At 44.9% G+C, this 27,298-nt stretch overlaps 1 protein-coding gene across 3 annotated transcripts in view; it reads right to left on the reverse strand.

Annotated features, from left to right (window-relative positions):
• Positions 1–3,918: 3,918 nt before the first annotated feature.
• The window catches only part of Gab1 (GRB2 associated binding protein 1), a 113,799-nt gene continuing 90,419 nt past the window's right edge, over positions 3,919–27,298 (reverse strand). For 2 of the 3 annotated variants that reach the window (XM_050161514.1, XM_050161512.1), the window contains exons 4-11: positions 24,838–25,439; positions 21,531–21,616; positions 21,066–21,366; positions 14,149–14,238; positions 12,924–13,017; positions 12,520–12,643; positions 9,347–9,469; positions 3,919–6,056 (exon numbers count right to left, since the gene is read on the reverse strand). In XM_050161514.1, the coding sequence (XP_050017471.1) occupies positions 5,898–6,056; positions 9,347–9,469; positions 12,520–12,643; positions 12,924–13,017; positions 14,149–14,238; positions 21,066–21,366; positions 21,531–21,616; positions 24,838–25,439 (1,579 nt within the window). In that variant the 3' untranslated portion in view covers positions 3,919–5,897. The remainder of the gene's footprint in view (positions 6,057–9,346; positions 9,470–12,519; positions 12,644–12,923; positions 13,018–14,148; positions 14,239–21,065; positions 21,367–21,530; positions 21,617–24,837; positions 25,440–27,298) is intronic. The other variant, XM_050161515.1, reaches the window with a different exon arrangement.

Consider the following 27,298-nt stretch of genomic DNA (forward strand, 5'->3'; position numbering starts at 1 on the left):
GACACTGGGCCCATGCACAGGGATACACTTCCTCCCACAAGGCCACACGGCCTACTCCTTCCCAAACAGATCTACTCACTAGTAGCTAAGCATCAAACATATGGACATATAGGGAATACTCTCAATCAAGCCACCACATTACATAACCGTTCAACCACTGGCCTATGTCATTAACCCTTAAAGTATTATAAAATCTTATATAAAATCGATATAAATGTCATCCTTGAATATGTCTCTTTCTTGCTCTATGCACTCTGTTGGGTTGGCTAATGCACTGCTTCTGTTTGGGACCTGATTATTGTACTTGTGAGGGGAGGACAAAACCAATCAGATTGACTCTAAGACGGTGGTTCCACTCTTCCCGATGCTGCGACCCTCTAATGCCATTCCTTGTATTGTGGTGATCTTCAACCATACAGTTATTTTCATTGCTAGTTCATAAGTCTATTTTTGCTACTCTTATGAATTATGGTGTAAATGTGCTTTCCAATAGTCTTAGGCGACCTCTCTGAAAGGATCGTTTGACCCCCAAAGGGGTCATGACACATCAGTTGAGAACCACTGCTCTAAGAGTCAGGGAAGGCACAGACAGCTCGATGTTTCTACAGTGCCAAAGATTCCACAGTTATTCAAACTATTCATGCATTTGAGCAGAATGGATTCGATAAACAGAATCACAACCACCATTTATAACATAGTGTACATGCATAAAGTAGCATTTCTGCAAAATACTTTTAAAAAATTAAAAATAACTAAATATTAAGTAAAAAGGAAAAGCAGAGAACTTCCCACTAGTTGAGGACAGCCGTGCACATCTGGCATCCCAGCACTCCGAAGGTGAGGGCAAAAGAAGCATGTATAGAGGCCAGCCTGGCTGACACAGTGGGTCCTGTTTCAAGAAGTCCCCCAAACAAAACAAAAAAGAAAGGCAAACACTAGTGTTCGGTTTAAACATGGATAACTGGCAAGGTGGCACACATCTTTAATCCCAGCACAAGGGAGGTAGGGGCAGGCAGATCTTTGAGAGTTTGAGGCCAGTCTGGTCTATGTAGCAAGTTCTAGGATAGCCAAGGCTACATAGAGAAACCCCGTCTTGAAAAACAAAAATAAAAGCAAAAATACTCTAACATAAATAATTCAGAAAATTTTCACTTTAATGTACAAATATAGCAGCATTTCTATATCAAATTATTTCATGGTTAAACAAATACTATATACACACATATATTTATGAATATGTACATGTGTATATATGCATATGTATGTGCACAAAGACACTCTTAACTTTATAGAATTCTTTAAAATTTTCACAGTAGAAATGTATAGAATGCCGATGAAAAACATTTTTTGCAGCTTAGTGAACAATTACTTCTGTGGGTTAAAAGCTTCATTTCTGTTTGAATTTCAGTTTTTGGAAGCAGAACTATGCTTTGACATCCAAATCTTTGTCAGACCTTACAGCTTTGTAAAACAAGGGATAAAAGCAAGGCAGTATCAAATATAAGAGAAAAGTAATTCTCTTATTACCTCTCATCTTTGAATTGACTGTATTGTGACTTTAACTACCTCTAGAGATCCTTATGAAATCTGTGGGGGATTTTTGTTGTTGTTTTTAATATTTATTTATGTGTATATTTATTTTGTCGATATGTATGTCTGTTTGTTACATGTATGCCTGATCTCCACACAGAGGTCAGAAGTGGGCACAGATCACCTGGCACTGGAATTAAAGGAGGCTGTGAAACCACCATGTGGGTGCTGGCATCTGAACTTGGGTCCTCTGTGAGAACAGGTGCTCTCAGCCACTGAACTGACTCTCCAACTCTGTGCTAGTTTTTGAAGACAGGATTTCACTGTGTAGCCGTGACTGTCCTGGAATTCACTCTGTAGACCAAGCTGGCCTCGAACTCACAGAGATCCACCTGCTTCTGCCTCCTGAGTGCAGGGACTGCAGACAAATGTTACCACGTCTATGTGAAGATGTTTGTGTTTTAACTTATGTTTGTGATTATCTTTGCAGAAACAAATGTTTTCCTAATGGCACACACAAAAAACCCTAAGCTTAGACATAAACTAGTTCCTCATGTCTTTATAAACAATTTCAACACATCAAGTTCTCCAGAGATAATTTAAACACAACAGTGAAAAAAATTTTTTTTCTGGCTCTATGTATTTGAGTAACATAAATATTTTAGGTGCCTGATGCTGAAAAGGACTTGGAAAAGTCTGCTTCACAGTAACTGTCTCATAAGTCAAACTACTACTACGAAGTTTAATACGTCTCATCTATGACAGCAAAGGGCCTCCCTAACACAACTGCTTCTGTGTTTTAAAACTGTGAACTGGGCCAGCTTATGAAGCTCATGGCCTGCCACTAAGCTATATCCCAGCATAATAACATGTTTGCAAAACAGAATGCTGTACATCTACAAAAGCAGCACTTTCTGAAAAGCTATGGAGAGTTTCATAACTGTTTTGAAACCTACTGGTCAGATGATCTAAACTATTTTCATATGTACGTGTGTTCTACATGCACATATGTCTGTGCATTACATGTGTGCCGTATCCAGGACTGGAGTTACACACAGCTGTGGGCTGACATGTGGGTACTGGGAATCGAACCCTGATCCACTGGAAAAATAACCAGTGTTCTTGGCTGCTAGTCATCTCTCCAGCCACAGGAAAGATGGCTTTGAGACAAGGGCTCAGTGTAGCCCAGGCTGGCTTTAATCTTTTCAGTTCCCGCTTCCACCTCCCGAATGCTGGATTATGTGTGTGCTACTATGCCCAGCTGGCCCATTTATGCAGAGCTGGGGACTGAAGCCAAGGGTTTGCACATTCCAGGTGAGCACTCTACTAGGTTCCTGACATGCGGCTTCAAAGAAAGGTTTTGCTTTTGGATTAATCATGTATTATTGTATTTGAAATCTAAAAATACATTCATCTTCCACACAACACCCTCTCCTATCTTCCACACCTATTTCATGGTTTGAGAGTTTAGGTGCATCTCAGTCATTTGGTAGTTCTGTTTCAGAACGTGCAAAAATTCAAGGTTGTGAGCCTCTCTGGGCTCCCAGTAATGTGGTTAACTATATTCAGATACCTAGGAGTAGGATGAGCCATGGGTTTCCTTTCTTTTCTTGCATCACTTTGCATGCCTGATGCCAAAGGAAGTCAGAAGAGGGCACTGGGTCCTCTAGAACCAGAGTTATGGATGGCTGTGAACTACCATGTAGATACTTGGGATCAAACCCTGGTTCTCTGCAAGAGCAACAAGTGCTCTAACCTTTAGGCCATCTCTCTCGCCCTCTACCTGCCATGTACATATCCATCCATGTACATATTCATCCGTGCACACATTCATCCATGTAATATTCATCCGTGCACACATTCATCCATGTACATATTCATCCGTGCACACATTCATCCATGTAATATTCATCCGTGTACACATTCATCCATGTACCTATACATCCATGTAACATTCATCCGTGTACATATTCATCCGTGTACACATTTATCCATGTACATATTCATCCATGTAACATTCATCTGTGTACATATTCATCCATGTAATATTCATCCGTGTACATATTCAAAAGAGAATATGTACTTATCAACAACAATGACAAGTTTTAAATTTACTTTAAGAACATGTGTATGGGTGCTTTGCCTACATGTAAGCCTGTGCCCATGTGTGCAGTGCCTGGAGGCTGGAAGAGGCTGTCAGATTCCCTGGAACTAGAATGACAGACAGCTGTGAGTGTACAGAGATGCTCAGCTTGCATCCCAGTCCTATGTAAGAGCAGCCGGTGCTCATAACCACTGAATCATCTCTCCATCCCTCGTACGCATTTTCTTGACACGTTACTTATTCACAGAAAATTACAAAAGAGTTCACACACCAAACTCAATCTTTTTTTTTTTTTTATTTAAAAATCCACCTCAAAATTCAGTTCTGGGTTTTAGTTTTTGTTTAAAAAGGAGCGAACATTTAAAAGCATCCAATGTTACTAGTTTACAATTCACCTAGTTATGAACACTTAGTTTGTGGCCTGGGAAAACAAGCACAGCACACGGATCAGGCACAGTACTGTGGCCAGTGGGCCAGAAATCAGGGCACATTGTGTACACAGGCAACAGTTAAGAGGTCTGAACGGAGGGAGACAAGCCTCAGATGTGGACATTCCGTTCTGTGTCCCCTCCCCAAGCCATCAGTGAGTCTCAGATCAATGCATAGAGATTGTATGTAACTTGAGCAGACAAGGGACAATGCTAGCTGCTTTCCAAGTCACACGGCAAAGCCAAGACAGACAAGTGCAATTACAGTGACAGTAATTCATGGTCTGAACATCCGCACCACGCGACGCCATGCTACAGATGACAAAATCACACCATTCCCTTGCTGGGTTCAGAGATCCAGCCGGGTGGTGTTCACCACGACAGGGATTCATACAACAGCAAGGCTTCGATGGGTCGAGAACTGGGGCAGTGAATACAAATCACAGTACAAAATTCTTAATTCATCTACTCACCAAGGCAATAGGTGCTACTTACAAGGATCACTTAAAATGACATTTCTTTTTTAAAATGCAGATATAAAACATTAATTGCATAGGGATTTAAATATAAGGCCAAGAAGAATATTAAGTAAAAAAATTATAGAAAGGGCACTATGGTGTCAAAAGAGAGGATTTCATTCTCAAGAGTAATAATATTGAATTACTGTCTACTTAATTCAAAATCACAGTATGGTGCTGTAACTGACAGTGAATGCCAACGTTTCATTAATTCTAAACCAATATTAGGATTAACCCAAACCTAACTGGAGCTCTCTGTCTAAACCTGATCAGGGTATTGGCACAGCAGTGCCCTGTACGTACCTGATTAGCCACAGAATCCACCTTTTGCAAATAATGTTTGATCCATGTGAACAAGGGTTGAGAGCAGACCACCAGTCCATCTGCAGGTGATTTGTGGGCCTAATAGTGTAACCGGAGCCAGTCTGGCAAAGGTGCAAGGTCCTACCCAGCAGAACCCTTCACAGAATGAACCCAAAACACCAATTAACAAAAACCAACCAAGTTATACTATTAAAACCTAAGTATACATGAGCCAAAGAACTAGTTCTTGACACCAGTATATACATTATCCCCGGTATTTTGGAAACCAACAAAGGGGGAGTCCAACTATATTCTACAGTTTAAGCTCATGGTTACCACCTTTACGGGAAAGCAAATTTGTGAACTACTTCTCATTTTAATGGTGTTAGCCTGTAGCTTCAACTGAAATTTCCAGAACTAAAAGTAGCTCATTTCACTTAGTATTGTTACATAGAGTAGTGTGAGAAGACAAAAGGAACTCCCAAGGAAATCTGCTAGGGTACATCGGGAACTCCCAAGGGAATCTGCTAGGGTACATCGGGAACTCCCGAGGGAATCTGCTAGGGTACATCGGGAACTCCCGAGGGAATCTGCTAGGGTATGTCGGGAAGACCAAAGGGAATTTAATCTGTTAGGGTACGTCAGGAAGAAGGGAATCTGTTAGGGTACATCAGGAAGACCCAAGGGAATCTGTTAGGGTACATCAGGAAGACCCAAACCAACATGGTCAATGAAAAAGTGCATCACTATAGTAATACTACAGGCATGTTATCTAGGGACAGATGTTTCTGTGAGAACTACAACACTATTTCCCCCACATTATTTACACGTTACAAATCCAATACCACACAGCACCATTTACAATCTAATTTGCTTGACCACGTCTGAGAGGTCCTTTTCTCCCTCCTTGCTCGCTTGAGCTTCTACTGGGAGGAGAAGCATCGTGTTCTCCGCTCGCTCGGCATCTGTCTTTTCCTCAGTTCCAACTTGTTCGGCAGCGGCAATGGTGTATCTTCACTTCACACTTTTGGTGGGAGTTTCCGATTCTGTCGACTGCCTGCCATCCGTCCAGGCTTCCCGGGTGCTCTTCAGAGCCAGAGTCTTCTGCTGGTCCACCACAACGTAATCCACCCTCTCGTCGGCCATGCTGCTGCCCGATCCACTGCTCTTTTGCTAAAAAAAAAAAACAAAGAAATTGCCCCCAAAGTGCAATTTGTGAGAATGGTTCTGGGTGAAACTCAAAATTTAAAATAGATACATATGCCTTTCATGGGAGTGCCCATCTTTCCTCCCAGGACTCGGGAGGCAGAACTAGGTGGGTGGATCTAAGTTCAAAGTCAGCCTGGTCTATGTAGAGAGCTCCAGAGCAGCCAGGGCTACATAGTGAAACCCTGCTTCAAAAACAAACAAATATAGACAGATATTTGCAGTCCTGAAATTACATACAGAAAAGCCTTAGTTTAAGTGTATTGTCTGTCCGTACCCAACTTGACACTAATTTCTCTCAATTTTAAAATTATATAGAACCATTCAAACAGAATAAGATGAAAACCAGGTCCATCTAAAAAACGCAGAGACCAGAGTCTTCCCTTAGCTTCTGTTTGAACTTTCCAGGCCTGGATCAGCACCAGGACCACCTGCTGCTTACTCTTAGCCCTAAGTAAGGTACTATTCAAAGGAAAACAAACTACAAAGGGGATTCCCCTTGACCCCTAATGTGCAACTAGATACAGGGTAACTGAAAACAAACACAGCTGGCAATGTTCTGTAGGGCCTAGTATACAGCAGGAGACAGCTAGGATTTGAGGGAATGGTGAAGAGGGACAAGTCTATGTATGACAAAGGCCCTTGCCATGTACATGGATGGGTACAGTGCAATGGGGGGCATAGGAGTGGGGGGCTAGGAAAGGAAGGATGCTGGGGTTGGGGGGGCTAGGGAAGGAGTGATGCTGGGGTGGGGGCTAGGGAAGGAGGGATGCTGAAACCGAGACTCCCGGATAAGCTGGAGGTCCTCTAAGGAAGCTGATGTGGTCCTAGAGTAGTCGTCTCATCTGGCTTCTAGAAGCAAAGGAACTAGAATTGCTTTGTGCAGGAAATTCAGCTTCTTAAAGTTCAACCCTGAATTTGCAGTGAAAATTCATAAACACACAAGGAGGCAAGCCATAAAGAATGTAGGCTAATGGAAAGAATAAACACGAATTCTGGCCTCTGAGGACTTCAGATACTGGAATTACTATATCAGACTATAAAGTATGTGCACAGAGTATTAACGGGCTAATCAGAAAAGGCATTAGACACACAACAGTAAGAAATGGACATCAGTTAAAGCGAATCAAACAGAATTTCATTTCAGAGATAAATATACAATAATTGAAAACAACAAAGAAACCAAAACCAAAATCCTCAACAAAAGAGAACTGAGAATTAGTAAATTTGGTGATAGAGCTATAAAAACTATCTAAAATTAGACAGAGAACCCAAGGACAGAAAACTACAAAGATGTGGAAATAGAAGGCGTGCTGTGTCTTAACTGGCAGGTGACAAAGGGAATTAGCAGAGAAGCGATATGTAAAGCCGCAGCGAACAGACTTTTGAGAACCTGGCACAGTGTGTCACCCACCCGCCTGCACATGGCTGACAGTATCCTGTTCCTTAGGAGACAAGTTCCATCTACTCCTGCTTTCTTCCTTCTGCTTCTTCTCTGAGGAGGCAGCTCACTGTCTGTCTGTCTGTCTGTCTGTCTGTCTGTCTGTCTGTCTGTCTCTGTCTCTCTGTCACCTCCTCCTTACCCTTCCCTCAATCAACTCCACACTCAAGCTCTGTCTGTGTGGCCTCTCCGTCTTTCACCTGCCACGAGACTCACTGAAGGTTCCACCTTGCTGGGTAATCGTAACAAGCATAACTTCAGTAGAGTGGACCAGCGAAAAGAAGTCTACGTCTACACACACTCTCATGAAATTGTGAATTCAGACAGGGAAGAGTGAAGGCAGCCAGGTGACATGTAGACAGGAAGACCGTTGACAGTGGAAGAAGGTTCCGGGTGGTGAGGAGGGTCAGGCAAGAATTGACCTCAATAGCTCAACTCCCTGCCAGGAAACTGAGTCTCTCATTCTGTTAGGAGACGGTGTCAGGTCAACATGACAGCAATGAGCTTTTCTCTGGTACGAATGATGAAATCTTACATAAGCAAACTCCCTAATTTTAAAGATTCAAGTTTATTATACTGAAAATTATCAGATATGCTGTGGAATACTCCTCTTGTACACTGTAGAGATCTGTCACTTGAACTGGCTTAATAAAACAATGATTAGCCAGTATCCAGGTAGGAAGTATAGGCTTGGCGACCAAACAAAGAATGATAGGAAAGAGAAAGATGACTTAAGAGCCCCTTGTCAGACAGCAAGATGGCCGTACTGAGATGAGGTACCATCATATGGCAGGGCATAAATAAGGGATATGGGTGAGCTTAAAAATATAAGAGTTAGGTAATTATAAGCCTGAGCTATTGACTGGGCACTTATAAGTACTATTAACTCTCTGTGTGGTAATTTGGGAAGCAGCTGCCAGGTATTTGGTACCAAGCAGCTCTGAGACAGGAAACTTCCACCTGCATAATTATGTGGGGGGAGGGGGAAGGAAAGAAATGTGATCTCAACAAAACCTGTTTCCAAAATAGAGACACACAACCTGAAAAACTCATCCCAACAGAGCTCCATTACAGGGACTTCTACAGGATGTACCACAGTGGGGATGAGTGTAGGAAACATGACTTACAGAACCAGGAACTGGAAAGGGGCTTGGGGCTAAAAGTGTACACTGCTCCTGCAGAGGACCTGAACTGGGTTCCTAGCGCTCACATCAGCAGGCTCACAAGCACGTGTCACTCCGGCTCCTGGGAACTGCTGCCCTCTTCCGGCCTCTGACGAGCATGCACTCATGTGCATATACCCACACACAGATGAAAAGTTAAAAAATATATAATTTAACTAATTGGCAAGCTTGATAGAAATTAAAATTTAAGGAAAAAAACAGCACATGATTTGAGCCATATTTTCTTTTTCTTTCATTTTTACAGAGGATCTCCATGTAGAGCTGGCTAGTCTGGAATTCTCTATGTAGACCAGGCTGGCCTTGAACTCAAAGACCCTCCTGCTTCTGCTTCCTGACCGCTAGGATTAAAGGTGTCACCACCGTGCTCAGCTAAGCCGCATCCTTCATTCTAAAGAGAGCGAAAGCATGGGCAAACTCAGAATTTGTTAAGTAATCATTTCTACAGTAACCACAATGAGTGGAAAGCGTACAACTTCCACACCTCTACAGAGCTAGCATCTTCGTAATTCTGTTGCTTGTGACTTAGAAAACAACTGTCGCGAAATTTCCATCAGGCCCCTAAAACTTCTCCAAAGAAGATGGTCTTTCAAAGAGTGCTTAAATTACTTACAGGGCACATCTGTCTCACTTACCTTCCGTGGTGGCGTGGATTTCCCAGAATCTAGGTCTAGATCTAGGTATTCGACTTGTTTATCTCCTTTGGGCTTGACCATGGGGCTGCTCCCTCCATCAAGGCTGTTACTGCAGAAGAGATTCTGAAAGCACAGAACAGCAACCAGTGGGCAGACATTCAGGAGATTTGCTCTGCCCCCCCCCACTCTTTCCCCCCCCCCCCGGGGAATGGGGAAGAGTCACTGTGTTGTCCAAGACTGGTCTTGAACTCCTGGGCTCTAATTCAAACTTAGTTAAAGCAAGACCTGACCTAGGAGAGCCCCCAGCGATGACTACAGTAGGAGGCAGCCATATTTCTCAGTGGTGTATCTATCCACTGGTCAGTGTCCCTTGCTCAAGTAAATGACCCCTTATCCACGCTTGTGCAAGCAACCCAGCCAGGCACATGCGCACACGAAACTGTGAAGAGCAATAATAAAAAAATATTTAGACATCAAGCCACACATGACTGCAAAAGCCGAAGCAAACATTCTTTTTGTTTGTTTGGTTAGTTTGGTTTTGGCTTTCTGAGACAGGGTTTCTCTGTGTGTAGCTCTGGCTAGCCCGGAACTGGCTCCGTAGATCAGGCTGGCCTCAAACTCAGAGATCCACCTGCCTCTGTCTCCAAGTGCTAGGATTAAAGGCGTGTGCCACCATTGCCTGGCTGGTGTATTTTTAAATGCAGGGAGTCTGGTAAAAACTAAGGCAGTTTTAGAAGATTTGTTTATGTGCCCAGCTCAATTACATTTTTATAGAGAGGAACCCTCTTAGGTCTTGCTTTTAAAGTGTGGGGGGGGGATCTGGGAAGAGGTGAGGAGGAGAAGACTATGATCAAAATATATTGCATGGAAAATTTAAAAATAAATATCCACATTTAATTTTAAGCTATTTGGAGAAAGATACATCCAAGTATGTTAACTAAAGCTATGGATCATGACTGCACTTCCTTCAGTTAAGGACCTCACTCTCTCTCAGCCTGATCTCTTCCTTACATCAAAGGAACTGCATTATAGAAGGACTCTAAAATCAGGCAGCAAACCCTGAAGACAGACTTTGGCAAGGACTTCCAGAGCAGTAGCACAGCTCACAGGATGGGGAGCATCTGGATGCCCAGTTAAAATGGCGGCACGCCCCTTCTCCTAAGTATGAAAAGAACAAAACCCTGCAATGCAATCACAATTCTTTCCCTCTAGAACGGCCCTCTCAGTTTGGAGTGTGGGTAACGCTCCGTCTGAAGGTGCCCAGTGCAAACACACACTTCACCTTTCCCTGGCTGGGGCGGTTTCTACAGTATTTTAAGCTATAAGAGTGACACATAAATTCCTAGTTCCTGCACAGTTAATTCCAGTTGGCTGTTCCTCAGAGGACTGGTCAGCACTCCAAGCTGAACCCTGTCTAACTAACAGCAGAGCTGGGCTTTCTTCTCATCTCAACGTGGGGCTGAAATTCAGCTTCTTTAGGAAGTCTATGGGCCTTAGTGGGGAACAGCCCGTCTCCACACTAGCCTTTCACCCAGTATTTTCCCCACACAACTTTTAGAGAAATTCCAGGATTCTGAGACTCACTGTAAGCACTATGCACATGAAGTAACAGAATAAAGCAATAGGTTTTCTAACGTTCTAAGAAATATACAGAATTGATGGATGTTTTTGTTATCATCTAACAACATTTATGGCGGTAGTTGGACCATTACTCAAATTTTTGACAACCTCGATGAATGTGTGACTTGATCTGTAGACACAAATCAGATGTAATGTAAATCTGTCCTAACTTTTTGGTGAAAATTAATTTTTCTACACCGGTTTAATAAATCCAAAAGCATGTCAGATACTGTGAATTTTTGTCAACACATTGTGTTACAACAGTTAAGAGTTCTGAGGAATCTTAACAACCACATTCTTTTCTAAGGAAGGGCCACATGGGCCACTGAGTCCTGGCAGCTGGCGGCATGGGGAGCTAGAAGGGACACAGTCGACTTATCGATTGTACCCATAGCTATTTGCACTTAAAAAAAAACAACAACTGTATATGTGTGTCTTTACATATGTATGTGTGCATGTGTGTGCGGGGACTCACAGAGACCAGCAGAGGGCACCGGATCCCTTGCGGGTAGAGTTACTGCCATGAACCATCTGAAGTGGGTGCTGGGAATTGAACTCTGGTGCGCTTGGCTGCTGGGTCATCTCTCCAGCCCCAGCTCATGCTTGTTTGGACACACTAGACATACCAAAGTACTTTCCTGCCTTAATGCCATAGGTACACACAATTCTGAATTTCATTTCCTCAGTTTGACTTCTGATTGTAATGCCTTTCTTTCTAGTCCTTCTTTTAGTAGAACTGAAAGATCATCGGAGACCGTCTGCATAAGACAGTTCTCCAAGACGCCTGCCATAACCCGGGCCTGGAGGATTTCACTGCACTACAGCTGGGGATGTTTTAAATGAACTACAGCTGGAACGGCTGTGAACTCCTGGAGTGTGGATGTGAAAGGCCCTTCAAAGGGTGATCTGTGGGAGGACTTGATCTCACAATGGCACTACCGAGAGGTGGCGACATCTCCAAGAGGTGGGGTCTTTATTTATGTCACTGGGGTCACATCCTGAAGAGGGTGCGAGATCTTGGCTCTTTTCTCACTTTGCCACATGGGTCACCACAGGCCCAAAGCAACAGAACCGAGCAACCCCAGACCCTCAGCACTCCAAGTAAAATAAACCTTCTCAGCCAGACATGGGGGTGCACACCGTTCCCGCCTTTAATCCCAGCACTCTGGAGGCAGAGGCAAGCAGATCTCTGTGAGTTTGAGGTCAGCCTGGTTTATAGAGTAAGTTACAGGACTGGCTCCAAAGCTACACAGAGAAACCCTGTCTCAAAAACAAACAAACAAACCTTTTCTCTAAGCTGGTTGTCTCAGGAATTCGCTACAACAGTGCAGAGCTAGCACAAAACCCTTCATGTTTTTCAATGATTTACAACGGTAACGCAGAACAGTTTGACCGCGGCTGGCCTTAGACTATGATAGTCCTTAAATGAGCAAAAGTACTTTAAAGGGAGCCTTGGATTGTTTAGGCATAGGAAGAAAGATGTGAGGGCAGAGGTCAGCACGGTTTGAGCTGCACTGGTTTCACAGGGAGACATGAATGAGGACTGTACATACCGAGTCTTCGCTGGACAGGTTTGGGTTCATGGGGACGTAGTTCTCCTCACTGTCATGAGAGTCGCTGCTGGACGTCGTGCTGTGCACAGAATCCGGCCGAGGGGACAAGGGGAATCTAGAGGAGCTAAGGAAAGATCACCATGAACATGAGGAAGAGCTGTCCAATCACTCCAGTATAAACCTAAGCGATAACACGCATCCTTTCTAGTTTACAGTTACATACTGCACACTTGTATTAGAACACATGACAGCTCTGACTTTGTAGACCCCTGGTAGGGGAGCTTCTCTAGGCTGTTGTTTGACCTACTGCTCTTGAATATAGGCGTTTTATAAAGTTATTTCATAAAAGAGACTATTTTAATTGTCCCGCTGTCCAAACTTCGTGTTTTGAGCAGAAGACTTACTCCCGAGCGAAGCTCCTGGTGATGGGGGATCTGACTGGGGCTTGCAGCTCTTCCCACTCTGGCAGCGGCTTTATTTCCAGAGGTGCTGGCTTGGCTAGGAAGAAAGAGAAGAAAAGGTCTGGGTGCATAAAGCCTCGAAAACCAAACAAGATCCTCTCAATTGCACAATTTATCCATGGCAGGCAGACACTGTCTTACATATGATAACAAGGCCTGCAGCGTCAGAGTTTTAAATGCTCAGGGAAAAAAGCTAAACCTTTTGATGCATGACCGTCAGTCAGCTCAAGGTCCAAACTACGAACGACTATATGTTGTTTCTTAATGCGGATACGCACCTTGTAGATAGAAATTAAATGAGGTTGTAAAAGTATGAATTCCTTTAAAGTTGCTGGGCACTATTCTCATTAAACCATTTTTTATTTTTTACAGATTTAATCTTCGGGGGCGGGAGACTTAGGCATCTGTGTAAAACTCGTTCTCCAGTACTGGAGCATCCAGCGGACAGCAGCACACGTAAAATGACGTGCCGAAATCACCGGAAACTTCGCTAGATCCCAAACCAAAGGATCATCAACTTGTTCAAAAACATGCAATCTTAATCAGCTATCTTACACATACCATGAGAGCACCGGGCGGTCATTTCAAAGCTGCAGATCGCCTGGGCTCACAGCTCAAGCATGATGAGAATCTCAGTCAAGAGCTCTACCAAGCTATATCCTTAAAACAGATACCTTCAGCATACTGCTGAATGAAGGTGATTTTTCTTCAAGTTTCCTTTACTAATTTTTATTTTACACAGAATGGTGAGCAAGAGTTCAGCTGTCAATTTCTATGCTGTGCCATGGTAAAAACACCAAAACTGCTTTTTATTCTATTTCAGAACAGAAAACACATACATATACAAAGACAGGAGACAACTGGGGCTCACAGCAGCCCATAAGCAAAGGGGAAAGAGCTTGCTGCCGCCTAGAAAGTTAAGGGGTAATGCAGAGACAAGGCTGACTACAGCTGACATGGAATCAAACGGTCCCCACGCTGCCTCTGCCCATCGGAACAAAGAGACTCTGTGCACCACGAGCTGCATTCTCTTTAGAGACAACACACTGGGCAGCAGCTTGCAACAGCAGTACTACTAAAGCTCCCCTTTCCCTTTTCCTTCTTTCTTCTGAATAAAAAAAAAAAGGATAAAATAAATAGATTCCCAATGCCCCAATTAGGTACATACCCTTTCTTCTTGTAGCAAAGTCAGCTATGGTTTGTGAATCAGTTCGCTCTAAACCATGGGGTTTGGGTCTTAAAATTTTAGGACTCTGACCTAATTGGTAAAAAGAAAACTCTCTTATTATAATGTTATTTTTAAATTTGAAAATGGATTCTGTTAAAAAAAAAAAAAGGTACGGAGCCATGTGCAGAAGTGTGACTTAATAAAAGCACAAGCAAAAACCTGTTAGTGAAAACCATTCCAGTCTCGCTAGACCACGATTCATGCTCAGTACAATGAAATGGAGGAAGCTGCATGCTACGGCGTGACAGGCACGGGGAGGGGGACAGAGAGGGCCGGGAAAGGGACAACCAGCTGCTTAGCCTTCTTTTCTTGAGGACAAAGAGGAAGACCGTGTGCCATGCGAGCAGTTTTTGTAACATGTCTTAGGAAGAGGCTAAATGAACGTGACTTGAGCGGCTTCCTTTGGCTTCCCGCTGCTCAGGAATGCAGCCTTTACTGTGTTCCTCTACAGAGAACCGGGTGGCTTATCCACTCAAGTTCAGCATTGTTCTCCAGGTCAGCTTGCAATCTCACAGCTCTCTGGAGTCCACAGTCACCCATGGCGTCAATCTACTCAAATGAAGCAGAGAGTTGCCCAGGACTGTTCTTAGATGTAGAGCTGTTACGATTCTGAGTAAATACAGATGTGGACATCACCTGTCTGAACACCACAGACCGCTGGCATGTGGAGGTTCTAGTATATCCAAACTGCTGTTGGTGTTGCCTGCGGCGTGTTCACCCGGTGGTTGTTGTACTTTGTTCCTGAATTGTTCACCTCAGTATTCTCTAAACCTTTGTTTGTTTAAGACAGGGTTTCCCTACATAGCCCTGAAAGTCATTATGTAAATAATGACTAGACTTGACCTCATAGAGGTCTACCTGCCCCCGTCTCCTGATGCTGGGATTAACAAAAGGCAATGAGCCACAATGCCAAGCTGTACTCTCCAAATGTTATCTGGTTAAATAATGGCTGCTGTCTTGCTCTGGTTTCTCACATTTCTGTAGCTCCATACTTCAGCTGCAACTGCTGTCCAGTACTTAATGGGTCACACCACCAAGCCAACAGCCTTAGCAGGGCTAGCACAGGGGCTCAGAACCTCAGAGCTGTGTGAAAAGCCTGGCTCCTTTGAGCAGTTGCATATGGACTAGACATGTTAGGGAAGAGAGAACTGATAATGAGAGGCATTAAAACAGAAGGAACAGGTCACCTAGGCGGATGAGAGCCTGTGGGAGTTCAGGCCTGGTGGCTCCCGCCCAGGATGATCTTGGGTTATGAAAAGTAGTGACACTCTTTAAAAAACAAACAAACAAACAAAAAACAACAAAACTATGCCTTAAAAACCAGGATATCGGTCTTCGGATGTCTCTTCTCCCGTTTCTACCAGGACAAACAGGGGCCAGGGTGTTCACAGACACAACAGAATCACCAAGGATCTGATAACTGGGAGTTTCCTGATGGCCGCTGAACTTATTAAAAGCTTAGCTATCTAGGAAATTATTTTGTTTTAATGTTTTCACCCCTGTGTTTTTGTTTCATAGATATTTTTTTTCTGGGAGGGACCAGTTTCAAATTAGTAAAAGCAGAAAAAAGTTCCCATCTATGTCCCTTTAAATTTCTTCTAGTAACATCTTATTGTGGCAAACAAAACAAAAGTATGCTTAGAGGAAGAAAAATCAGAACGAGTTTACTACTTGGGTTTCTATTTCGTTTGTTTGGCTTTAAAGACAGGGTCTCACTGTGTAGCCTGGCTGTCCTGGACCGCACTCTATAGACCAGGCTGGCCTTGAACCGAGAGGCACCAGTGGCCCTGCTGTGTGGCACCGTACAACGGGCACCCACTTACTACTTCCCATGATCACCCAGACATGAGATGGTTTTCGGCGATAAGACGGAATGGAGGATCTGCCATGAAAGCGTACTGTGGACGCCCACCTCACCACACTGTTCAACGTCCCTCGTCCCTTCACAAAGCTCACTAAATCACATTTTATAAGACTGCCTCGGGATGTACGATGGCCCTTACCGACCAACAGCAGACACATACTGAGGACTTCCGGTAGCCAGGGATTGCCTGAGCGCACCTAACCCTCCCCAAGCTCCCCAGTGAAGGTTGGATTGGAACAAATGCTCAAATCGTCACTGAGGAATGAGGGGCTGCTAAGAGTCACAAGGATGGCAGTGCCAACAGAATTGGAACTCTCTGAGTGCAGGTTGAGGGTTCACTTTCTCATCTCCACGGGCTTATTGCCGCCTAGAGCCCTTATCATGGCTATTCTACTTGCATAGTGGGTCCTCTCAACTGTGTTTATACTACCGCATAGATACTGCCTTCACAATGAGGAGAACTCTGGTTTGTTATGTAAATAAAATAAAACCAGGCACCAGGGAAAGAGTTCAATCAGTACCAGGCTGTGCAAGCTGTAGAACCTCATCTCTAGCATTCAAGGGGGCCCCAGGTCGAGTGCTGTACCCCTGCAACCTCAGTGTTGAAGAGTGGAGGTGGTGGGAGAGGGGCTACACAAGGGGATCCCCGGAGCTCACTGGACAGCCAGGCCAGCTGAATCAGGAAGCTCGGGGTTTAGTGAGAGACCCTGCCTTCAACAATGAAGTGGAGAGCGATTGAGAAAAACACCCCATGCTGACTCTGGCCTCCGTACACTACATGAATAGAGGTGGGGGAAAATCAAAGATGGTTATCAGAAAACATTTGCCTCTTGGAGTCAGTGTGCTCAGCGCAGTTCCGCAGGCCACACTTTCTTCAAACTCACACGTGCAGTTCCTTTGAAAAGCCCTGCGTACTAATGGTATCCTCGGCGGCAGCTCCTACATAAACTCAATGCTACACGAGAATGTTCTGAATTAGTTTATAATAACATAGCTACATTATTACTCTTTTAAAATTATGCTATTATTTCCAAATAATACCCCCAAAATGAAGGCTGAAGAAAAGTAACTCGCAAGATCACTCTCTCGGCTGATTTCAGCAGGTACCTGAGGCAGAGTTGTGAAAGAAAACATCTGTGCTTGTGTGAACAGTGTAAGGAGGAGTGCAATAATGTAAGAGCGACAATTATTACACAGGGAAAACGGTCTCCGGCTAGTGAGGCTCTGCTGTAAGAACCTAGCAAAACAAAGGCTTCACAGAGCTGTTCTGCTCTGCACTTCTGGCGACTTCTCTGCTTCTCTGGCACCTCTTAACAATACGATTAAAGCGCTCCTTATTCAATGCATGTAACATGTGCCTCAAAGAAACACCCCTGAAAAGGACAGTGAACACTGAGCTACCCCGAAGGCCACACATTAGGTGTCTGCCCTTCTGCAGCTTCAATCAGTTGGCAGCATTTGGAAAACTGGCCAGTAGCACACACTATGGCAGCTGACGTCTAGAACTGGGGCATAAACAAGACTAGGCTGTCACTTGTTCACAGACTCTTCCAAGGAAAGCAATTGCAAAAAGCCAGTTGGTTGAGGCTCTAAGAGGAACCGAGTGAGTTTCTCAGGAGTTAGTTAATAAGAGACGCTGACATAACAGCTCAATCATTTATCTGGTGTTAACGAACTAGCAGCTAAAATACTCACCTGTTGCTATGAACAGCGAGAAGACTCTCATGGCCAAACAAGACATGCGCTCCCAGTGCATATGGTCAAGAATAAACTTAGTTGTGAGGTCGCAATTTCAGCTTTTATATTGTCTTTAGTGTTTTGAGACTGCATAGCCCTGGACGGCTTGAAACTTAGAAAGATGTGCCTGTCTGCCCCATGAGTTAGACCCATCTGGCTGGAATCCGGTTTGTTGTTGTTGTTTTGAGACAGGGTTTCTCACTGCAGCCCTGGCTGTCCTGGGACTCACTCTGTAGACCAGGCTGGCCTCGATTTTACAGAGATCCCTCTGCCTCTGCTGGAATTAAAGGAGTGTGCCACCACTGCCCAGTAATTTCTTTCATCTGTAGTTACATGCATGTCAGGGGAGACATGTGTATGTGTGTGTGGGGGTGCCCTTGGAAGCTAGAAAAGGGTTTGGATCCCCTGGAAGCTGTAGGGAGAGCTTCTGGATATGGGTGCTGGGAACTGAATTTTGGTCCTTTTCAAGAGCCATCTTTCCAACCCCATCAATTTTTAAAATGTTATCATCATCATCATCTGTTTTACTTTAGCCAGGGTTTCTCATTGTAGCCCTGGCTGCTCTGGGATTTCGCTCTGTAGTCTAGGCTGGCCTCCAACTCAGAGATCCACCTGCCTCCTAAATTCTGGGATTAAAGGCACTCACACCACCACCAGGCTTGGAATCTGGGTTTTAAATGGTGCTTTTTTTTTTTTTAAAGATTTATTTATTTTATTATGTATACAGTGTTCTGCCTGCAGGTATGTCTGCATACCAGAAGAGGACACCAGATTTCATTACAGACTGTTGTGAGTCACCATGTGGTTGCTGGGAATTGAACTCAGGACCTCTGTAAGAGCAGCCAGTGCTCTTATCTCTGGGCCATCTCTCTAGCTCCTAAACTGAACTTTTCTGAACAGTTAGACCTTCCCAGGGTGAGCTGACAAAGTATCCCTCATGCAGTAAAAATTTTCCTAGGCCTCCTCTAGGAATCCTACTGATTGAGATTAAAGGTTACAAGAGCACAAAAGAAAAGCAAAAACCCCTTTTACCGATACTATGATTTCAATAACTTCTTTAATATTTTGCTAAAACTGTCCCTGGATGTTGCCCTGGCTGCTTTTTCTCAGCTCGTCATGTATCTAAGCAAATATGTCAAAATAAATAGTTTGGTCAGGGTGTAGTGCTGGGAGTGGGCTCAGAACCTTCACACACTGGCTGCACACCTAGCTTTCTCCTGTCTCAAGCTTGGCTAACTTTGATAAGAACGACAGCCTCTGGAAGCGTTCCAAACTTACTTTGTTCTATTCTATGGTAAAGTTACTTCAGGTTGATATAAAGACCCGAGGCACATAATGTCCTGGGTATCAGAGAGGTTGGTCCTTCCCCTCTGTTCAGGGGGAGGCATAACTGTCCAAATATGTAGTTAAGGAGATAGTATACGTCACAGTATGAAACAGACCTAAGACACTACTAATAATACAGGACATACCAGCAATGTCAGGTTTAGAACCTCTGCCTTCCCCCTCCACCCCACCTCTACATTTATATGGAGCCAATAGCTAACACAACTCCTAAGCTGGGGGTTCAAAAGCCGAGATTGCAGCTAGCATGAACTAACCACAGGAAAATAGCACGCTGGTTTAATGTTTTAAAAAGGATCTCAATAGTTGGTGTCTACGGTTCCCGGACTGATCGTTCAGTGACCTGTGGCCCAATTATGAATCTCTTCATGTTCACTTACGTTTTATGCCAAGAAGAGAACTATTAGTGGGGTTTCTAATCGAGTTAAAGACAAAGGCAAAGAAAACAGAGAAAAGGCCTGCAGCACTTGGACCCTTTCTAAACAACTCCAGATCGCAATCAGGGAGGATGGGTATCTGGGAGGCAATGGGTGAGACCCACAGTGGGCCTTTGCCGCAACAGCAGCGAGGTTCCCCAGCCAGACGTGAGAAGACAACCTGGGCCACTCCAATGATCTCTAACTAACCTGAAGTCTGTAATGATGGCGGAGGCAATCAGAAGCAGATGCGGGCAGGGTAGGCGCACAGAAGGCATTCAGAACTGAGGCCACAGAGAGGCGCTGCAGGCCAAAGCTCGTGAAAGCAGAACCCAGTCAAGGCAAAGAGCACAGGGAGGGAAAGAGAAATAAGAGACCAGAGTGGACACAGAGACAGCCACAAGACAAGCACACGAGGTGAAGACCACAGACTGCCGTACAATTTCAGCATAAATACATTTATATTATGTAAGATTAAACCAGAGCCTTTAGTTTGAAATTGTCTGTCTCAGCCTCGGCTTCCCACAACTACAACATAATTCGTGTGAGTGATCAAAGCCCTGGTTAACAAGAAATTTGCATAAACATTACATGTTCTGAAAAAGTCATAGACGGCACATGGCTTTTCAAATGACTTTAACTCCCCTGTAAGGAGCCAGGAGCCCATCACGTTATATAGACTCTAACTTCAGTTGCTTATGAAACCCAAGGCAGGCAAGTGGTGTGTTGAGCACAGTGGGTTGTATTTAAAAGGCTTATTCTAAATTTGCTTTGTTTTGTTTTTGAGACAGAGTCTTAATAGGCAGCTCTGGCTGACCTGGAACTTCGTAGACCAGGCTGGCTTTGGATCACAGAAATTCACCCTCCTCCCAAGCCCTGGGATGAAAAGAATTGGTCATAATGTCTGGTTTGCACCCAAGTTTTTAAAACTTGAGGAGACATTACCCAAAGGGGCTGAGAAGTTTCCTCTGAAGAAGAGGACCAGGCCTAACGTGCTCTGCTGCTTTGGAACCCAACCTTCCTTAGGAAGTCCAGACTAACCGCTACTGGAGCTTCTGCTCATCCTGTAGCCAAAGCAGACTTTTTTTTTTTAAAGTTATGATGTGGGAAAAGATTATACAGACACCATCACTATTGTTAAATAATCAAGCAAGTGTGTTATAATGCACCTTTAATTTGAAACTATATAAAAAATCGGATGTCCAGCCTACATGCTTTGGAAAAAACAATCCAGATTCTCCTAGTGGTGGCCCGTTGCTGCCAGCGCTCTGGATATTCCAGCTTGTCACCTCTATTTTAGATTGAGGAGACCTGGAAATCCCATTCATTCACAAATAGCAGGATTTCTGTACTTAAGGACCCAGGTTGTATTACGACTTCAGACTGTGTCCACCGCCCCCCCCCCCGCTAGCTCCGTGTTTAGGTATGGTCACAGGCATCCTAACTGCACCCCGCCCGCCCTTACCCTTCTACTTGCCACATTCCGGAACCCTTACCTTTTCTGTCCGGCTTGAGGTTCCTATCCACTGGGGGTGGTTCACAGTCAGCGACAGGAACTGGCCTCCGGGGAGGGGTCTTTGGGCTGGACCTGAAGCCCAAATGAGCGGGAGGGGGGACTTGCATCCCAAATGAAGAAAAATCGAAGGTCCCAGGGGTCATTGGCACGTAATTTGGCTCCTGAGTCGGCTCCGTAAAGCTGCTGGATTGTCGTGGTGGCGAGTTGGGGTTCATGGGGACATAGTTTTCATCCGGCTCTTCGCCTGAGACACCGCCCACTGTCAACACAGTTTTGATTTTCTAAAACACACATACATTTCTCTTAATAAGCAAAGCCACTGTTGCACGTGAAGACACAGTTATCACATCTGCCCACACGGGGTCTATTCTTGGTTTCATGTCACGGTCTCAGAGTCTTGGGTACTAAGTGTGAAGACTCAGACAGTGCCACCGTCAATACTTACAGACTGGCTGTGGAAGCCTTCCAGGGAACTACATCTATCACTTGGAAAGGTTCGTGGAATATCATAGCAGTCTTGAGAAACGGCATCTGGAATTAAGAAAAAAACCTGTCAGCTTTGGCTCCCACTTCGCCAGTCTGCAGGTGTCCCGTTCTTCATGCTTGTCCACGCACACGTTCGTCACCCTCGAAGGGTCGCTCGTCAGACAGGCTCTGGAACTAGCACATCAGACAAACACTGAGATGCTTGCCAATATCACGACCTGACTGACAGCAACCGAATGTCCAAGCCCGGCGTGAGAAAAGTTATCTAAAGATGGAGAAAAGAAATGGTATCCATTTTGAGCCATCTTGAGCCTAACATTTCACTGACATAACTAGGCTATACAGCCTCTTTGGAAAGAGAGTTAGAAGGCCATGTGTGGTGGGTCATACCTACAACCCCAGCACTGAGGAGGCAGAGGCAGGCAATGAGGAGTTCAGGTCATTCTCAGCTACACAGGGAAATCAGGGCTACAATGACATCCTGTGGCAGGAAGAAAGGGAGGGAGGGAGGAAGGGGAGAATGACAGGGAGGGAGGAAGAAGGAAGGAGCAGAAATCTGAAATTGGCATCGACTGAACACATACTGATAAAAGTAACTTTATGGTATATTAATTCTTTGGCTTTTTTTCAACAGTTAGAAAACTCTACCACAAAACACAGAAATGCTAACGCAGTTCTCAGGGCCTGTGTACCCACAGCAGTGCTTTTTAACTTTATAATTTTAAAAATCTTAGAGAAACAATGATTGTAGCACAAAACCAGACAGGTAGATCAATGAGCTAAGAAGGCCCAGATATAACCCCAGGCAGCTACAGCCCACCCCCCCATGGTTTTTTACAACGATGCCAAAAATACACACAAGAAAACATAGTCTCTTCAACAAAGAGTGCTGGGGAAACTGGATATCCACCTGCAGAATAATGATACTAGATCCCAGTAGCTTATCATGCAAAACTCAGCTCCGAGTGTATCAAAGGCCTTACTGTAAGACCTGAAACTCTGAAGTTGCTGGAGGAAAAAGAGGAGGAAAGACTGCTGGTGTGCCCGGAGGTAAGGACACTAAGTCCCCAGAACCAGCAAGTGACCAATGAGACCGCAGGAGATTAAGATGCCTCTGTAGAGCAAAGGGAGAAGCTGGTGAGTAAAGAGATGGCCTAGAGAGTGGGAGAAAGTCTTTGCCAGCTACACAACTGATGGAGGACTCATTCCAAGAATAAACTCAAAAACAAACAAACCAACAACAAGAACAAAAGACCTAGCCCAGCAGTTCTCAACCTGGGGGGGGGGTCTCCATCCATCCCTTTAAGGGGGTCTGCTAAGACCATTGGAAAACACGGATACTTGTATTATGATCCGTAACAGTAGCAAGATTACAATTACGAAGTAGCATCGAAGATAATTTTATGCTTGCCGTGTGTGTGGGCGGGGGGGGGGGGTGTCACACAACACGAGGAACTGCATTAAATGGTGGCGACATTAGGAAGGCGGAGGGCCACTCACCTAGTCAATAAACAGGCTAATTTAATTAAAGGAAGATCTAATACACAAAGAATGGGATACAAATGGCCGTTAACACACAAAAACTTGTTTGGCCTCACTAGCTGTCACAGAAATGCAAATCAAAACTACACTAAGATTCCTCCTTACCCCAGTCAGAATGCTGGTCACTAAACAAAAACAAACAAAAAGCAACTAACAAGTGCTGGCAAGGAGGAGGACAAAAGAGGGCTTTAAAATGTTGCTGGCGGGAACTTAGCTAGAGCAGCTACTGTGAAAGCCAGTGTGGAAGTTTCCGAAGAACAGAAGTCAGTCAAACTGCAGGTACTGCGTGGCGCAGCTACACCACTCCTGAGTGTTCAGGGTGATGCATCCGAGACCTGCACATCAGAGTGTTCCCTGCAGCCCTGCTCCCAACAGCCAGGCTAAGCGTCTACCAGCAGGGGAATGGACAGGAAAGTGTGATACACACACACACACACACACACACACACACACACACACACACACACACACACACACACACGGCACTCCAGCCATGAAGAAGCTGGCTCAGCGAATAAAGCCTGAGGACCTGAGTTATTCTCTTGGACCTCCATGGCAGAAGGAGAGAAGTGGCTCCTGAATGTTGTCCTCTGCCCTCCTACACATCATAAATGAATAAACAAAGGCAAAAAAACCCCCCAAAACATGAATAAACATGTAAGAACATGGATGCAACTTGAGATAATTATATTAGAGAAATGATACAAATCTCATAAAAACAAACGTGCTTTATGGCCACTAGATTTTATACTGACATACAAAATTGTACGTAACATGAAAGCAGAAACAAAACTCTCTAGGAGATCAAGGGAAGCAACAGGAACAGGGAGAAGGGAGGAAAGAAAGGTAAGGGACATGAGGACAATGTGCTCAACACACGGCATTCAACTGTACCAAAACTTAAGACTCTTGGAGAATAAGCCAGACATAGTCCCCACTCCCAAAGTCTCCCGTTTGTGTTCACAAGCTCTACAAGACGGAATAAGACAGCACCCCACAGTCAGTCAGCAAAGATGGACAGAGAGGACACTCAGTGCTCTAAAGATTGAAAAGCAGGGACAGCATATGATCTGATTTGAACGGTGTCATTTCCTATGAAGTAAAAAACGTAAAAACTGAGACAGAGGAGGGACAGGGGGAAAACCCAAGAGATCTGACGCAGAAGGGGCCATGATGGCACATGGCCACAGGCAAGAACATAGCCCACTTCTGCAGAAGTCCCAGAAGGTAGGAGGCATATGGCCATACATTTCCAGGCATTAGATGATCCAGGTCTTTTCTAACTGAACAGGCAGGCAGACAGACACACTCTTCTTCGGGGATGTACTGACTCTGACATCATGGCTATATGTATGGGGGCCAGGGCTACAGAAGAAGAGAGATAAATACCCTTTAACACCACACTACACAGAAAGGAGCAATTACTGAGGAAAACGAGTTTTCCTGCATGTACATGCATGTGTCTGAATGAATGTGCTCTATGTGCACATGTGCATGTGGGTTCATTTGCCTGGGTGCCTTCACAGTGAGTGGAGACGAGAGGGGATGTCAGGTGTCCCCATGAACTACACTCTTTTGCCAGGGTTACACACTTGAGCGGGCATTGGGATCTGAGCTTAGGCCTCCATGCTTGAGAGTAAGGGCTCTGACCTATTGAGCCATGCCTCTAGCCCCTCAGAAAACCAGGCTTGACCCCTAACATAGGAGAACCTGCTGGAGCTGACCTTTCCGTAGCTTGTTCAAATCCACGGTGGAAATGGTATTACTCCGGGATGGCGGCACGCCCGCTGCAGGAATACAGTAACTGCTGTCGGTGTCTGAAGCTGCGCGTGGGGCGCCACACGTTTCCACAGGAGACCTGTCATGAGCTGGAAGTGGCTTTGGTGGCCGAGGTGGGGGGATATCAGGAATGGTGTCCAGCTTTGATGACTGTCCCAAGGTGCCTTCTGGAAATGTCCGTGGAATCTGGTAAGTGTTCCCAGGTGTGGGCGGAATGTCGTAACTGATAGATACATGTCTCATCTGAGCTTCCACACTCGAAGCCCCAGACAGGGTATTAAAGACGTACAGCTCTCCGTCGGCTTCAGTGCTTGACGGAGACTCCTTTGGTAACACGTCATGGGAGTAACTTCTGGGCAGGTTATAGAGGCTGGAGTCTACAGAGACGGATGGAGCTCGGGATGGCGGGCAGTCATACAGCATTTGCTGCTGAAAAAAGCCGTTCATTCCGTGTTTGCTCTGGGAGGAAGCAGGGGTCTTATGGGAAGGGACGTTGTCATTGCAGTCTGTCTCGGAAGGGGTTGGCTTTGCAGAGTCAGCGTGGGTTCTGGATACAATTGGGAATGTCAAAAATAAAACAGAGTCAGGATAGACAGATTCGGTTTGGACATACCTACTATAGCTCAGCAAATAAAGTATGTTTTTCTGTTAGACTGTATGTTTTTTGTGATCCATAAAATTCAGGAAGCATAAATGTTCTTTAGTTGCATATAATTATAAACCAACAAAACCACCACCACCAAACTGCCAGAAGCATTCTCAGTGATTCCCATCTTCTGCTTGCCATGCCCATTTGCACCAAGGAAACACACACACTCACACACACACTCACACACACACACTCACTCACACACACACACTCACACACACACTCACACACACACTCTCACACACACTCACACACTCACATACACACACACACTCACACACACACTCACACACACACACACACACTCACACACACACTCACACTCACACACACACACTCCTCAGCACTGACCTCCACAGAACTCCAAACAGACACAAGGAAAGCATTTTCTACCAAGAACATGCAGAAACAAACAAACAAACAAACAAACAACCCTGGCACCCATCCAGATTACAAAGTTCATCTATCGCTCTTTAATTTTGACAAACTGTTCTGCAAACCCAAAAACCAAGTGGGAACTGCAGAGGACTTCCAAGGGAACAACAGGCTTCTCTCTTTGGAGACACTCAGCCCGCGCTATTAAAAGGAACAAAATACATGGTACGGGGTTAACTAACTCCTAACAATCATAGGAAATCTCATTTGAGATAATCCTGCTTTGGATATATTTCCAGTACCTGCAAAAAAGATTAATTATTGTTATTTCTAAACTTATGGATGTATGTATGTGCACACAGGCGTGTACCCGAGGAGGCCACAGAGGGATCAGCACCCAGGAACTGGAGTCACAGGAGTCTGTGAACTGCCTAAGTAGGTGCTGGGAACAGAACTCGGGTCCTCTTCTCTATAGAGCTGAACCCGCTCTTCAGCAGTGCGCCACCTCTACAGTCACACCTGGCTCTGTGTCACATCTGCCCTGGGTCCCCTGCCACTCTGGGGCAGAGACGTCACACCACACTGGACGACTTACCTTCTCGTTAGCTGTGTCCCGCAGGACCTTTGCTCAGAGGCTAGCACCTCCCTCAGTCTCTACTTAGAAATGGCCACCAAAGCTGCGCGCACTGTATTGGAAGATTCTTTCCTGCCCCTTCACCTTCTCCAGGGAATGGGGACAGCTCTCATCTTCTCATCGAACTCCGAGTCCCCTATTTTCCAAGTCCTATCCTGTATGATATAATATCCATATCCTGCTCACATGCCCCAGTGCAAACTGCATTTCCTTTACAAACTAGCTGTTCTTGGCTGTCGTGGACAAAAGTGACTCCACTCAAGACTCTTTAGCTTCAGTATCCTCAAAGCTTGATTTCCTGCGACCCCTACCACCAGTCAAGCCCTGAGTTTGAGTCCTCCCTCCCTCCCTCCCTCCCTCCCTCCCTCCCTCCCTCCCTCCCTCCCTCCCTCCCTCCCTCCGTCCCTCTTATCTGTCCCCTGCTCTGTTCCCACTCTACTCCAAGTTCAGACAAATCTCTGTGACGCCCTCAGCACAGAACCCTCCCCTTCCAATTTGCCCACTTGAGCTAACACCAATATTTTCAAAACATCGTCTTTACAGTATTCATTTAATTAGAGAAAATTGTATAGATTGCTAGAAGTTGTTTGACTCTAAGGCCAAAGACCAGCTCGGAGTATCAAGGCTCCCAGTAATACTTAACGTTATTTGTGCGTGTGTGTGCGCGCACGTGTGTGTGTGTGTGTGTGTGTGTGTGTGTGAGAGAGAGAGAGAGAGAGAGAGAGTCAGGGCCTGTTGACAACTTCAC

The sequence above is a fragment of the Alexandromys fortis genome, unplaced genomic scaffold (assembly GCF_014885135.2).
Source record: "Alexandromys fortis isolate MF-2015 unplaced genomic scaffold, M_Fortis_MF-2015_v1.1 scaffold_127, whole genome shotgun sequence".
In the NCBI taxonomy this organism is placed as follows: domain Eukaryota; kingdom Metazoa; phylum Chordata; class Mammalia; order Rodentia; family Cricetidae; genus Alexandromys; species Alexandromys fortis.